This window comes from Amphibalanus amphitrite, unplaced genomic scaffold (genome assembly GCF_019059575.1).
Source record: "Amphibalanus amphitrite isolate SeventyFive unplaced genomic scaffold, NRLGWU_Aamphi_draft 000089F_arrow, whole genome shotgun sequence".
Classification (NCBI taxonomy): Eukaryota; Metazoa; Arthropoda; class Thecostraca; order Balanomorpha; family Balanidae; genus Amphibalanus; species Amphibalanus amphitrite.
In genome coordinates this window covers 706742-721253 of record NW_024881585.1, presented here as the reverse complement: position 1 = coordinate 721253, position 14512 = coordinate 706742, and the positions used below count along the sequence as shown (strand labels likewise).

At 46.5% G+C, this 14512-nt stretch overlaps 1 protein-coding gene across 1 annotated transcript in view; it reads left to right on the top strand.

Moving 5' to 3' along the window:
* Window positions 1-14512, top strand: part of LOC122380001 (sodium bicarbonate transporter-like protein 11) — a 263700-nt gene that overhangs the window by 46248 nt on the left and 202940 nt on the right. Inside the window, exon 3 of the mRNA XM_043362735.1 lies at window positions 35-221. Coding sequence (XP_043218670.1) covers window positions 35-221 — 187 coding nt within the window. The remainder of the gene's footprint in view (window positions 1-34; window positions 222-14512) is intronic.

The window sequence follows — 14512 nt, the reverse complement described above, 5'->3', positions numbered from 1 at the left end:
CGACAGTCACACAGGGAGTTTTGTTTTGCGGCAGATTTCAATCGAAACTACCTGTCTGCGGCGTGCCAAGGAGTGGCCTCCAACGCCACCCAGTACCTGGCTGCTGCCAACGGCACCGACAGCCAGCAGGGCGAGTGTCTGCGCGAGAGCAGCGTGCTCTACCTGCTGCTGATGCTGGGCACTCTCTGGGTGGGCGTCTCCCTCTACAACTTCAACAAAACGTGAGTAAGGAGAGACAGCGTCACCATCCCACCGTCTCAGTGGACAGCGTCACCATCCCCCCGTCTCAGTGGTTCCGTCACTATCCTAGTGCCAATGCCAATGCCAATGCCTGTAAGCCGAAGCGGTTGGGAGCTCAAAATCGTCTTGATTCAGGCTTCTAATATATTATAACAACACGGAAGCTCGCGCCAGAATGCCTTGAGTACCGAGTACAGACATGCCTAACGCTCCCCGCGTCCTGAAACGTATTATAACGGCATTAACATAAATCCCGTAATATGAGCGTGAGCCAAATTGACTAAAGCACACAAACTCATTACAGAAGTAGCATAACAAATCTCAGCTTACCGTTCAGCAGACGCAACACAATCACAAGAGAAACCCGCCCGTGTCCGGCGCTCCGATCAGTCTGATCACGGGCTCGGCTGACCGGCCGAGCGGCGGCCGGCCCTCGGGCCACGCGGCCGCGCCTCTCATTGGCTGAGGGCCAACAGAGCCGCCAGATTATCGCTGGTAACAACACAGTACCTATAACTCTTCCCCTTAATTAAAAAAAAAAGAGAATAGAAACAGAGCAAAACGGCCAGTAACTAAACACACCAATCAGGTTGAGCATTACAAACAGGTCACAATTCATAGTTCCAGGTGGTCGACATAGCAAAAGACGCGTTTCCATGTGGTGGAAACATGGCAACATCGGAGGCTGCGCGCTAGACACCTCAGTCGTCTGTCAGAATTAATAACAGTCTTCACCAGCCCGGGTCAAGAACTTTATCTGACCGTGTCCGTGCACAACGACTTCCATATAACAAAACATCACACTCTACAGACCGGTACGAAACCTAACACAGTGAATACTAAATATCACCTTTTATCGTACCCTAACCGATCAGGCGGAACACCTTTGGTTCGCCTGTCTTAACGCCTCTGAACGGCGTCGGCCTGCGCATCGCTCTCCTGGGCGGCGGAACTCTCACCGTCATCAGTCCCTAGACCGGGCTCCTGTTGCACTCTCGGACCAGGGGATTCACCCGGTGAACTTAACCCTATTAGTGGCAGGCTCCTGGCTACCCCCTATTAGTGGCAGGGGGGGGGGGGCTGTTTACGACCCCCCCTTGATATCTCGAGATCTAACGGGCCGATTTTCAAAATTCAAACGGCATTCGATTTCGCTCAACGAGATCTACATTTCTAAAAAAAATAAAATTGAAAAATGTCAATAGGGGGGTAGAGGGGGGGTAAAAACGGGCAAATTGCAGATACATTTTAGACTGTTTATCACGGCCAGGTTTCTGAGCCAATCTTAACGCAACTTTTGCCGATCGATAGAGAATGAACCAGGAATTCACATGGATCCTAAAAATATGCATTTTCAAAAATCATAGGCGGATACAGATCATTGAGATTGGGGGTACACAAAAAAGTATAGTAAATAAGGTTTTTGTTGGTACTGTTTCTAAAAAGGGTGGCAATGGTCTTGTTATGTTACAATTTTCTTATGAGAGAACGACTAAAATTGTATTGGTCATGCATAGGCGGTGTCAGGGCACCTATGTTGGGAGGTAAAAAATAACCCCCTTTTTGGACGCCTGGATCCGCCTATTATAGCAAAAACGTCAAAGAGGATGCACAATAACTTTGTATAATGTATATGTTATCACATGATACCTTTCATTCACTGTTCGTAAAACTGGTGCAGCATCGTGATCTTCGCCCAAATGACTCGCTTCACGAATAGGACCCCCCAATTCCCAGTGCTCTGGGGCCGCCCCTGGTAAAGTTATGAACTTGAAATTTTCAGGGAATGTGCCCAATTTAGTTTTAGGAAAAGTCAGAAAATTTCAGCATCGTAGCTTCAGCGGTTTCGGAGATATTCCCGAAAAACCTGAGGGGTGGATAAAAACAACCCCCCCTGCCACTAATAGGGTTAACGGCACAACGGGCGTGTAGTAACTCAACGCGAACGGATTGAGGAATGAAATGACTGGAGCTGGAGACTCGGGGATAGCACTGGTAGGATCAGTTGGCTCATCAAAGCGGCCATTCCACTGAGGTCCACCCGCCACCCCCTTTGAGTTACCACTGCCACATTCCATCCCTCGGGGAGACACACGCGCCCGAGTCCCAGATGGGAGATCAGCCGCAGAGCCCTGGCTAGTCCGGGGCTTTAGCCTATTGTGGTGCACGAGGAGAGTCGACTTGGCACCCTCTAATCTAACACGGTAGTTCAGTTCCCCCACCTCATCCATTACAACTGCAGGCTTCCAAGGCCTGAGAAACTTATAGTAGGCTCCGTTAGGGACGAGGGACTATGAAGATACATTGCATCACCAGGGGAAAAAATAAAATCATTTATTTTCTTCTCGTACAGTGCTTTGTGTTTCTGGTGACTTAACCCTCGCCCGTATTGGTATTTTTCCAGCCGCGAACGTACAAGGGGGGGGGGGGGTCCGTTGGACCCCCCCTTGCCGTTTCGCCCCTGATCGAGCTAGAGCTTCGCGAAAAAAACGAGCGTGTTGCCCGTGACGAGAGGAAGCCGATGATACCCAATTTTAAGGTCCTAGGTCATTGGTTGACCTTGCAGGTCAGGTCAATGACCCCAAAGGCGGGAAAATCGGGACCTGTTAGCAGGGGCGCGGGAACTACTTTCCGACTGGGGGGCACACCATAATAGAGATTAACCTAGGGTACCCCCAAATCTAGGTTTCTCACCGGTTTTAGGCCACTTATTTTTCACCCCTCGGATTTTTCAACAAAAAAAGAAAACATTTGCAAAAAAGTGTGGTATTCCGTCTCAAAGCTGTGGGGGCACCGCCCCCACGGCCCCAGAGTTGGGGGGGCAAGCTACCCCCACTGCCCCCCCCGGCTCCCGCGCCTATGCCTGTTAGAACGTCGTAAAGTGTGGCTGCTATTGGGTTTTTCGGGGTGCTGATCACGAATATCATGTTAGTTTTGATCACAGATGATGTCTTCATGTATTTAGGCCAGGTCGGGTCAGGTCAGGTCAGGTCAACCAGTAAGGGTATTCGTAGTAGGTGGCAACCGCCTCTGACAGCATCGTAACATGTTACGAAGGCACCAAAACTACTTCGTAAATGTTCATATGGTTGCTAAATTCGAATTCAGCTCCAAAAACTGGCCTAGAAACATGTAAAACTCGAAAAAGTGAACCGAGGTCATCAAAGGTCAATGACCTGACCTGACCTTCAGGTGACCTTGACACCCACCCTAATGCATGGGGGCAACATCATATCACATGTTTGAACGCTTGAAGCCACGAAAAGACTGGAAACGCTCGGCAAATGCGAGCCGACATACGCCGAATCGCGATTCCAGCCAAACATGGTCTCGAAAAGTAGGTCACAGGTTAAAGGTCATTTGGGTCAGGGTCATGAAATTTTCAGGGTAGGTGTGAAATTGATGAACGCGAGGGTACTGAAAGTTTCGTCGCGATCGGCCGCTTTTTACGCGAGTTATTTGCCAAAAACCATAGGGGGGTCCGTTCGACCCCCCCCCCCCTATACGGGCGAGGGTTAACCCTATTATAACCCTATTATAGTGGCAGGCTCCTGACTACCCCTATTAGTGGCAGGGGGGAGCTGTTTGCGACCCCCCCTTGATATCTCGAGATCTAACGGGCCGATTTTCAAAATTCAAACGGCATTCGATTTCGCTCAACGTGATCTACATTTCTAAAAAAAAAATAAAAATTAAAAAATGTCAATAGGGGGGGGGGTAGAGGGGGGTAATAACGGGCAAATTGCAGTTACATTTTAGACTGTTTATCATGGCCAGGTTTCTGAACCAATCTTAACCCGCGCCCTGCTGGGGGGGGGGGTGTTTGAACACACCCCCCCCTTGTGGTTTTTCGCGAATCTCCGCGCCGCCGTTTTTGGTACACCTTATAATACATCAATTCTAAACATGTTGTGAAAATTTCAGACCAAGGTCATTCAAGGTCAGGTCACCAGGTCACTTGAAGTGACCTCACCTCATAAAAAGTTTCAATGTCTGTCATAGCTACACCGAGTGACTGATCGCTTTGAAACTTTCAGCGATTGCTAAGAGCAATAGCATGTACAAAATGTATATCTCAGAATTTTGATATCGATGACCTAAGGTCAGGTCAATTTTGCGACCTCCCCATTATAAGTCAATGGGAGAAAATTGAAATGCGCCTCTTTTGGACGAAAGACATTATAAACACTCCCAAACACCGAATTACAAGTGGTTTAGACACACTGAACATGAAAATGGTGTCCGTGACCCTTGTTTGTGCCCTGAGGTCATCTTAGGTCACGAATGGTATCTAACAGTTTTTCGCAAATAACTTTTGATAGAGGCATGCTAGAGCGATGAAAACGCCTTATATGTGTTCAGCTCGACGATCCGGTCAGATCCTTTCCGGTCAGGTCATGACCTTGACCTGAGGTCAAATTTTAAAGTTGACCTTTCAAGGTCAAGTTATAGTTCATTCGATGCGTCTTGACGAGAGGAACACGATGCCGGTGAAAGTAAGCTCGTACAAGGCTTGGGTCAAAAGTTATTGCAGAAAAACTGTTTCCGAAAAAATCGGTTATTTTTGCAGTTTTTGTCCCCTGCAGGCAAAACCGTTGACGTTAGGTCAAATCTGAGAGAATTAACCAGAAAGGGCGTTAATAGGGCTATCGAATGCACTTTTCCGCGGCGCTGTAGCTCTATTGGTTCCCGAGTTATGTGTTGGCTTCTTGGAAATTTTTGATATTCGACCTGGAAATCGGCGAAATTTTGCCTTCAATGACCTCTGGTGACCTCACCTTTGACCTGACCAAAAAATTGACCGAGTTGATTTCGTCATTATTTTTTACGCTCTTTCGAACGCCGCCTTCCGCGTATCGCTACGTGGCCCAGGAGCCGAGTTACAAGGGGGGGGGGTGTTCAAACACCCCCCCCCCAGCAGGGCGTGGAAATCCAGGACCCCCAGCCGGGCGCGGGTTACCGCAACTTTTTCCGATCGATAGAGAATGAACCAGGAATTCACATGGATCCTAAAAATATGCATTTTCAAAAATCATAGGCGGATACAGATCATTGAGATTGGGGGTACACAAAAAGTATAGTAAATAAGGTTTTTGTTGGTACTGTTTCTAAAAAGGGTGGTAATGGTCTTGTTATGTTACAATTTTCTTATGAGAGAACGACTACAATTGTATTGGTCATGCATAGGCGGTGTCAGGGCACCTATGTTGGGAGGTAAAACATAACCCCCCTTTTTTGACGCCTGGATCCGCCTATTATAGCAAAAACGTGTCAAAAGAGGATGCACAATAACTGTATATGTTATCACATGATACCTTTCATTCACTGTTCGTAAAACTGGAGCAGCATCGTGATCTTCGCCCAAATGACTCGCTTCACGAATAGGACCCCCCAATTCCCAGTGCTCTGGAGCCGCCCCTGGTAAAGTTATGAACTTGAAATTTTCAGGGAATGTGCCCAATTTAGTTTTAGGAAAAGTCAGAAAATGTCAGCATCGTAGCTTCAGCGGTTTCGGAGATATTCCCGAAAAACCTGAGGGGTGGATAAAAACAACCCCCCTGCCACTAATAGGGTTAACCTTGAGTTTTCTAAAGCTACGCGATACAAACGCTTCAAACTGGTTGAACGTTCATTCTGACAGCATGACTGGATAAGTGAAACTTTTTAAATATAAAGGTACTGTATTATAGAAAGCCTTCGCAAACGCGTTTCGAACATATCTTCGTCAGTGCTAGCTTCCCATAATACAAAATCAAAATGGTACAAAAGTTTTCAACACATCACAAATACACATTACACACCCTGTAATTTTTCTCGCAATATCACGGGTAAATCATTTTTATATACTTCTGGAATGCAAGACCGCAAATCGCCCCTCCTAAGGTGTAAGAGCCCCCCTTATGGCTCGTACATGACACACTTTGAGGCCGACTCAAGAATTTTTCTGTGCGATCTCTTCAGTCCTGATTTCACCGCACTGGCCTTATCCCACTTAGTAGGTGACCCTCTGTTTCGACATGTAACGTAATTGAGGTAGACAAATTATGATTCATCAAATCACGCTTGTGTTCAGTTACCCTAGTTTTAACCCTCGCCCGTATTGGTGTTTTTCCAGCCGCGAACGTATAAGGGGGGGGGGGGGGTCCGTTGGACCCCCCTTGCCGTTTCGCTCCTGATTAAGCTAGAGCTTCACGGAAAAGACGAGCGTGTTGCCTGTGACGAGAGGAAGCCGATGATACCAAATTTTAAGGTCCTAGGTCATTGGTTGACCTTCCAGGTCAGGTCAATGACCCAAAAGTCGGGAAAATCGGGACCTGTTAGAATGTCGTAAAGTGCGGCTGCTATGGGGTTTTTCGGGGTGCTGATCACGAATAGCATGTTAGTTTTGACACAGATGATGTCTTCATGCATTTAGGCCAGGTCGGGTCAGGTCAGGTCAGGTCAACCAGTAGGGGTCCTGCCGGGTATTCGTAGTAGGTGGGGCATTCCACGATAGATCGTACCACTTTTTTCCAATTTGACACCCTCATCTCTCGGAATTTGACGAGAATTGGTGTCAGGGGTAATCAGGGGCTCTGAATCCACCTGTAACAATTTCAAGCTTATCAGATAAGTATTTTTTAGTTATGGTGTATAACATTTTTTGGATCTTGCTTTGCAGCGCTAAGCTTGGCGGGCTGTAACTCTAAGACGGATTATTCAAATGCCAAATGTCATATAACATTGAACTTGCAATGAAACAGAGATTAACCCTCGCCCGTAAACGGCGATCTGCCACCTTCGCCCATGCAGGGGGGGGGTTGGTGCGACCCCCCCTTGGCGTTTGAAAACGGAGCGTCGTAGAGCTTAGCGGAAAAGACCAACGGATTGCTCTCGCCGAGATCTCGCGATTGGTGGTATATTTTTTTGGTCCTAGGTCAACATTTGACCTACTTTTGACCGGTCAAAGGTCAAATTTTCGGAAAAATAGACTTTTTTCAACTTTCGGCGGCGATTGCGGCAAGACGGTGGGAGATATCGACTTGAAACCTTCACTATCGTGTTCCTTGATCAATTCTCTATCGTTTGGTATGTATTTCGTTTCCCTAGCTCTAAAAATGGCGCGTTGGGAGCGCCGGAAGTCGGCAAGGTCACAGTCGGCGGCAGAAATTCGAAAAATCAAAATTTAAATTTTTCAAATCTGATTGTATTTTTGGATTTGGGAGGTCCATTTGCTCCCTATAGAAGCTAATATTGCTGCATATTCCCATTGAGGTGACAAGAATTAGCAAAATAGTGGTTCGGGCGCTTTTCAAAAATAGTACCGGACGCTGTTCCTCTTGTGACGTCATAGCTCCGTGACCTGACCTGACCCGGTCAAGTTTCTTATACCATATGATAGCCAATACTTGCCCCAACATGCATGGGAAGTTTCATCACGATCCATCAACCGATCTCCGTACCACCGGCAGGAAACCTCGGGCGTTGGCACTCAGTTTGTGAAAATCCGGCCGGAGGCTGTTCCCTTTGTGACGTCATAACTCCGTGACCTGACATGACCCGGTCAAATTTTTTTTTATCAAAAGATGCGCAAGGCTTGCCCCATAAGGTACCCAAAATTTGGCGGCGCTGCGCGCCGCCGTTTTTGCACTATTTCCGAAAAACCTCAGGGGGGGGGGTTGCACCAACCCCCCCCTACATGGGCGAGGGTTAACATGTATTTTTGAAATTTCGAAAAATACGCTATTTTTTATATATGACATATCGAGTTTTATTTAATTTGTATTTTTTGGACTTTGGGACCAAATTTTTTTGAATTTTTATTTCTTTAAAAAAATATTTGGATCATTGTTAACAAATCTGCAAAAAATTAGGAAGGTGTTCTTTCTATAAATGTATTTATTTTACGTCACGATAACGGTTTCGAATAGTGATTTCGGGAGGAGAGCTTACAAATGGCGTGGTAAAGCTGCCTAGTGACATCACAGGTTACTGCAATTTCAATTAAAGTCTGAGTCATTTGAAAAAAAAAGTGAAAAGAGGGTTCATCCAACCCTCTTTCCTATAAGCGCGAGGGTGAAAAAGGCTGTTTGGTTCTGACATTGTTTTGGACGCCAACGACCATAGCTGTCCGAGATGAAAGTTACAGGACTCATACATGGTGTCCTCCAGAGGTCTCACAACTTGTATATCTGGGAATTTTTAAGGTTACGTGAGGTCAGGTCGGTCACGTGACATTACTGTTATAAGTCAATGGGGAAATATAAAAACTGTTATTTTGGCGCCGAGAATGATCTAAAACTATCCCACGTACATGGTATCGTGATTTCATGCACTTCTTGCAAAGTCCAATGCTTTTCTTTTGCATTGGTAGCCTTGCGTGACGTCATTTATGACGTCACTAGGGTCGTACGAGTTTTTCGTCAATAACTCCCGATCAAATGGAGCTAGAGAGTCGGGAAAGCCACCAATGGACTCGGGAAGACCTTCCGAATCGAATGATATGCCATATGATACCCTTTGCCCAGCTTCGTGACCTGAGGGGCTCTGACCTGACCTTGATCCGAGGTCAACTGCTTAAGTTGACCTCACCCTAGCAAAAAGTATACCATTCGATGCACCTGAGCTAGGCGAACACAATGATGCCAAAATCGCGGCTCTGCGGCCATTTTTGCGAAGTTATTTACTAAAAACCGAACCCGTAACTTCAGTCACTTGACTTGACCTCAGACGCTACCGGTTAAATTGAGACCTTAAAATCGGGTACCAATCGCTGCGACTTGTTGCGGCACACACGCTCGTTTTTTTCCGCGAAGCTCTAGCTCTATTAGAAGCGAAACGGCGTGCTGGGGTCGTATCAACCCCTCCGAAACCCATTTTGTTTGCGGGAAAATAAGGATTTTATAGAAAGAACACCTTTCTAATTTTTTGCATGTCGACTTGCAATGACATGAAGTTTATTTTGAAAAAATAAAAAATTGAAAAATTTTGGTCCCAAAGGTCATTAGAGGCAAATGAAAAAAGATTAAGGTTTTTGCTCAACAATGAAAATTTTTCTTTGGAATTTTTAAATGGTAATATTAATTTTTGATTCATCGCAAGCTTAGTGTTGTTTACTGTTTGTTGGTAGCTTAGCCCGTTCTTGAGTTATAGGCCATCAATATCACCGTTACAAACCGAAGTTAAAAAAATGTAATCCAATATAACTCAAAAAGTTTTGATCTGAGAAGTCTGATATTTTGCCAGGCGTCTTTGGGGCCTATGATTACCCCTAGGACGGATTTTTATTAAAATCTGAGAGATGCGGGTGACGGGCCTGGTACGATCTATCGTGGAATGCCCCAGGTGTCAACCGCCTCTGACAGCTTCGTAACATGTTACGAAGGCACCAAAACTACTTCGTAAACGTTCATATGGTTGTTAAATTCGAAATCAGCTCAAAATCTGGCCTTGAAACACGTAAAACTCGAAAAAGTGAACCGAGGTCATCAAAGGTCAATGACCTGGCCTGACCTTCAGGTGACATTGACATCCACCCTAATGCATGGGACCAACATCATTTCAGATGTTTGAACGCTTGAAATCACGAAAAGACTGCAAACGCGCCGCTAATGCGAGCCGACATATGCCGAATCGCGAGTCCGGCCAAACATGGTCTCAAAAAGTAGGCCACAGGTCAAAGGTCATTTGGGTCAGGGTCATGAAATTTTCAGGGTAGGTGTAAAATTGATCAACTCGAGGGTACTGAAAGTTTCGTCGCGGTCGGCCGCTTTTTACGCGAGTTATTCGCGAAAAACCGAGGGGGGGTCCGTTCGACCCCCCCACCCCCTATACGGGCGAGGGTTAAGCCCTCTGTAAGTTTCACCGATCTATACTTTTGGGCAGCCCCCACAAGGAATTTGGTAGACTACGCTGTTCACCCTTCGCTGTCCTTCAGTTTCTCCCTTAATCATTCCACCTATTTTTGTTCCAGATATTCTATCAGCCTGCCTGCCTGCCTGCTTTAACCCTTCAGCTAAGCATTGCACTTGTTCAGAGTGTGGCACAACAATGACTCGTTTGCTTTTCTGCTGTCTTTCTTCATTTTGGTTCCTTCTATTTGCTTCTTCTTTCTTCTTTCTTATGCGTTTGGCACTGTTCTTGCATCTAATGAGAAAAGCTCTTGGGTATTTGAGCCGTTCAAATAACTCGAAAATGTGTTTGATTTCATCTGCGATGTAGATACTCTTCGCTGCAAATACGGTATGCACGCAGGAAAAAGCCAATGACGACACCTGACTTGGTTCTCATGCTGTGCGCAGAATAAAAATGAATATAATCCTCCTTACTCGTTGGCTTCCTATAGACCGCAAACTTTACACTAACGTCTTCCCTGATAATCTTAACGTCTAGGAAGTTAAGTGTTTGGTCTCTTTCTTCCTCTAGTGTAAATTGAATGTTCTCATGTACTTGATTTAGCTCTTGTAGCTTCACGTTTAGATCCATTTCTTCTGGTACAATGACCAAAATGTCGTCCACATAACGATACCATTTTGTGTCATTTCCCATCACCCAGTAAAACGCCTTTTGGGCGAAGAACGAGCGAGCGAGATAGTGAGCCCTGCACGTGCGCAAGGGCGAGAGGGTACTTCCAACGGGACTGTGCAAAGCACCCTTCTAACCGGTCGCTAGCGGTGTGCCAAATTTGAACGCAATCGGCCCAGCTGTTCCTGAGATCTGGAAGCGGCATTCTGCACGTGCGCACGTGCAAGCGGGGTCCAAACTGACTTTTGCACGGCACCCTACTAACTGGTCCCCAACCGTGTACCAAATTTGAGCGCAATCGGCCCAGCCGTTCTTAAGATCTGGGAGCGCCCCGTGCACGTGCGCACGTGCTGTAGCACCCCAACCTTAACACTGTGGATGGCTCCCTCAGTAGGCGCTCCTTGATCCGCTGATCCTTCATGGAGAAAACCACCTTGTCCCGGATCATGTCCTCTTCACCAACACCGAAGCTGCAGCCCCGAGCTTGGGTGCGTAGATAGGAAACTGCAAGATCAATGGTTTCAAATGAAGACACGTCCACAGACCAGAATCTATGTCTTTCAAATACAACATTCTTCCTTGGCGTGCAGAAATCCTTGAACTTTGACAAAATCACTTTTGGATCATCTTTAGCTGCATACACAAAATTGTTGGACAATTCAACGTAACATTGTTTGAGATCGAGGACACAGAAAACAGTATTGCCACCGAGAGAATCAAGAAGAGTGTCGACTCTCGGAATACCATAAGCGGGAATTCGAGTCACGGCATTGACTTTCCTTAACCCGGCAGTTGCTGGGGTATTTCGCCACCCACCGTTTGCTGGGGGGGGGGGGGCGTTAAACGCCCCCAGCCGATAACTCGACAACCAATAGGCGCAGCGAAACGCACGAGGCGGCAAACGAAAGAACGCGACGAGACGCTTCAGATGAGTACTTTAAAGTTGAATTTTGAGGTCACAGGTCGGGTCAAGGTCAGGTCAAACACCTGAAATCGGGCTTTCAGTAGCATGGACTTCAGGACTTCGCAATGGGCGCCTCTCGTCATAAACTCTGTCAAAACGGTGCACAATCCATCATATAAGGCCTACAAGAGTGTCAGCTCCATGTAGGGATCAGTCAAGCATAGGTCAGGGTCAAGGTCAGGTCAACCCGGTAGGCACATATCCTCGAAAATCAAAACTGATATTCGCAGCCTGTGACACATGTTTTATGGGTAATTTGGGGCGTAGAACACGATGGTGACATTCATTTTATCATATGTGTACGTGTTTGGCTAAAAAAGTTGAATCTAAGAAATGCATGTATCATGGTCGTGAAGTAGTCACGAGAAATTGCCAAGATTCAGTTCAAGATTTTGGAAAATGCGGAACGATAATCAATAATCGAAGATAGCCATTTGATTGTTCATGGTATTGGCAGTCTAATGGCGTTTACGGCTGTATGTCTATTTTGTGATTTTATATGATTTTTTGAACATATGCCGTTTTTGGTCGAAAAGTCAGAAATCATGACGTCACTAAAACCTCGATATCTCAAAAAATTTTCCGACCGATTTTTTTGAAACTTTGTCACAATAATCTTCAATCAATTCCCTACAGGTATCCAAAATTTGGCGCGCCTGCGGCGCGCCGTTTTTATGTTATGGCCCGGCGAAAAAAGTGGGGGCGTTTAACGCCCCCCCCCCCCCAGCAACTTGCGGGTTAAATCAGCACAGATTCGAATGTTTCCATCCTTCTTGGACACAACGCAGATGGGAGATCCCCAACTGCTACCGAAATTCTCCTCAAGAATGCCAGCATCCACCATGCGGTCCAGCTCTGCCTTGACTTTCCCTTGAAGAAACGGAGGGATCCGGCGAGCCGCGGACCTGGTAGGTGGAGCATCACCGGTATCAATATGATGCTGAACCAGAGACGTGAAACCCAATCGACCACCTCGTACTTGGCGAACAGAGAAATGACAGCTGATCGCTCCGGATCACTGAGATCGCTTCTACAAAAATCGAGCTGCTCGCCTCTCGCTAATTCGCTTTGCTGCTTTCCGTCTCAGCCAGCGGGCACTCGGCAACGCCTACCTCGAGCTGTCCGAGCTCAGATCGTTTCAGAACCGGTTCGCTAGAAATGTTTCTCACAATGCAGGGCACAAACTGGCCTGAAACTGAAACAAAGGAAGGCACCAGATCCACTCCCTCGATATCAGCGTTCGGCTCAAACAAGGCTGGTCCTCGAAAGTCTGAATTCGGGATGAAGGCCGGTATCACAAGCTCATGTCCAGGAGGGACGGAAACGTCTTTCTGCAGGATCACTTGTCCAGCAGAGACTGGTGAAGGCACTGCTCCATGGATCCCCAGTTAACATCATTTTTAGCAGCTGCAGTAAAAGGGGCTTAGGTAAGCATGAAATTCATTGGTCTTCTTACTTCTTATATTCTTAAATATGACCTGAATATGGTTCTAAAATACAAACTGTGAAGCGAAGTAAAATGATCATGGCATGAGTTTTTTACTTTGCAGCACAAGTATGCCAATTGGAAAGAAAATAATTTCTTCTTGCTATACCTACAACTGTACACCTCATCGCCCCTCGGCGGGCTGGGGCCGCCCGGGTGGGATGGAACTGACGGCCCCGCTCGGGTTTGCCGTACTCTCAGACGGACAAACCTTGGCTGTTAAGTCTTCTTGGTCTTGAGAAATGCCACATGGAACCGGCAGGGCTGGAAAAAGTGTTTCGGTGGTTGTCGTCCAAAGGAAAACGGGCTTATTTGGTTGTCAACTCAAGATGTCTAACTCGCGCCCCGCTGAGGGTCCTTGATTTCCACGCCCTGCTCGGGAGGGGGGGGGGTCAAACAACCCGCCCTTTTAACTCGGATCCTGGGTCACGTAGTGACAAGCAGTAAACGGCATTCGAAAGAACGTCCAAAATAAGGGCGAAAATCAATGACATTCGTTTTATAGGCTAAGCTAAGTCAAAGGTCAGGTCAACGGAGGTCATGAAAGATATTGCCTTTCAATATTTTTTTTTTTTTTACACCGGCGCACAACTCGGGAACAAATTGTATAGAGCTGTACAGCGCCGCAGAAAAGATTAGACAGCCCTTTTGACCCTTTCGGTGACCCTTCGACGGTGCCACTGGTGGACTTCCACTCACCTTTGAACAAAAGGTGCTCAAGTTGGTAGGGGAAGTTGGGGGAACGCCGAATACTTTTTTTCTGACGCCCGTAGCACGCAAGGTAGACAACATAAGCTATTCTTGTTGGCGTCATTCGAGAGGCCAGTCTTTTGCCTTTCAAGCATACCAGGCGCATTTGATGAATTCGCATACCGTTAAGCGCACAAACTAAAAATATCAAAGAAGTGACTTTTTCGGCGTTGCCCCGGACTGCGGGGAAAGCCGAAAATGGGAGAAATGATCTACGGGGAATGCCGACATTGATGTTTTGCCACTTTATCTCAAACTTTATCCATAATTTATCAAAGCTGACACGCGTTTTAAGAGCTTGAGGACGCTTGGTGCACACTGGAAGTTATAATTGTGTGATATAATAAGAAAATGCCAGGTAAATAATTCCTTATAGGTAACAGGCCGTTGTGTCGGTTGAAAGTGTAATTTGTGTGACTAAAAATTCGCGTTACTATTCTACAGCAGTAAAGTCCACGTATAGCGTGCTTTAACGTGCGTAATTGCACGTTCTCGGCATTACCCCAGCCAGCCATACTTTCATTTGCAGGCCCATAACTTTTCAACGTGCCGTATAAATTTCAAATAGG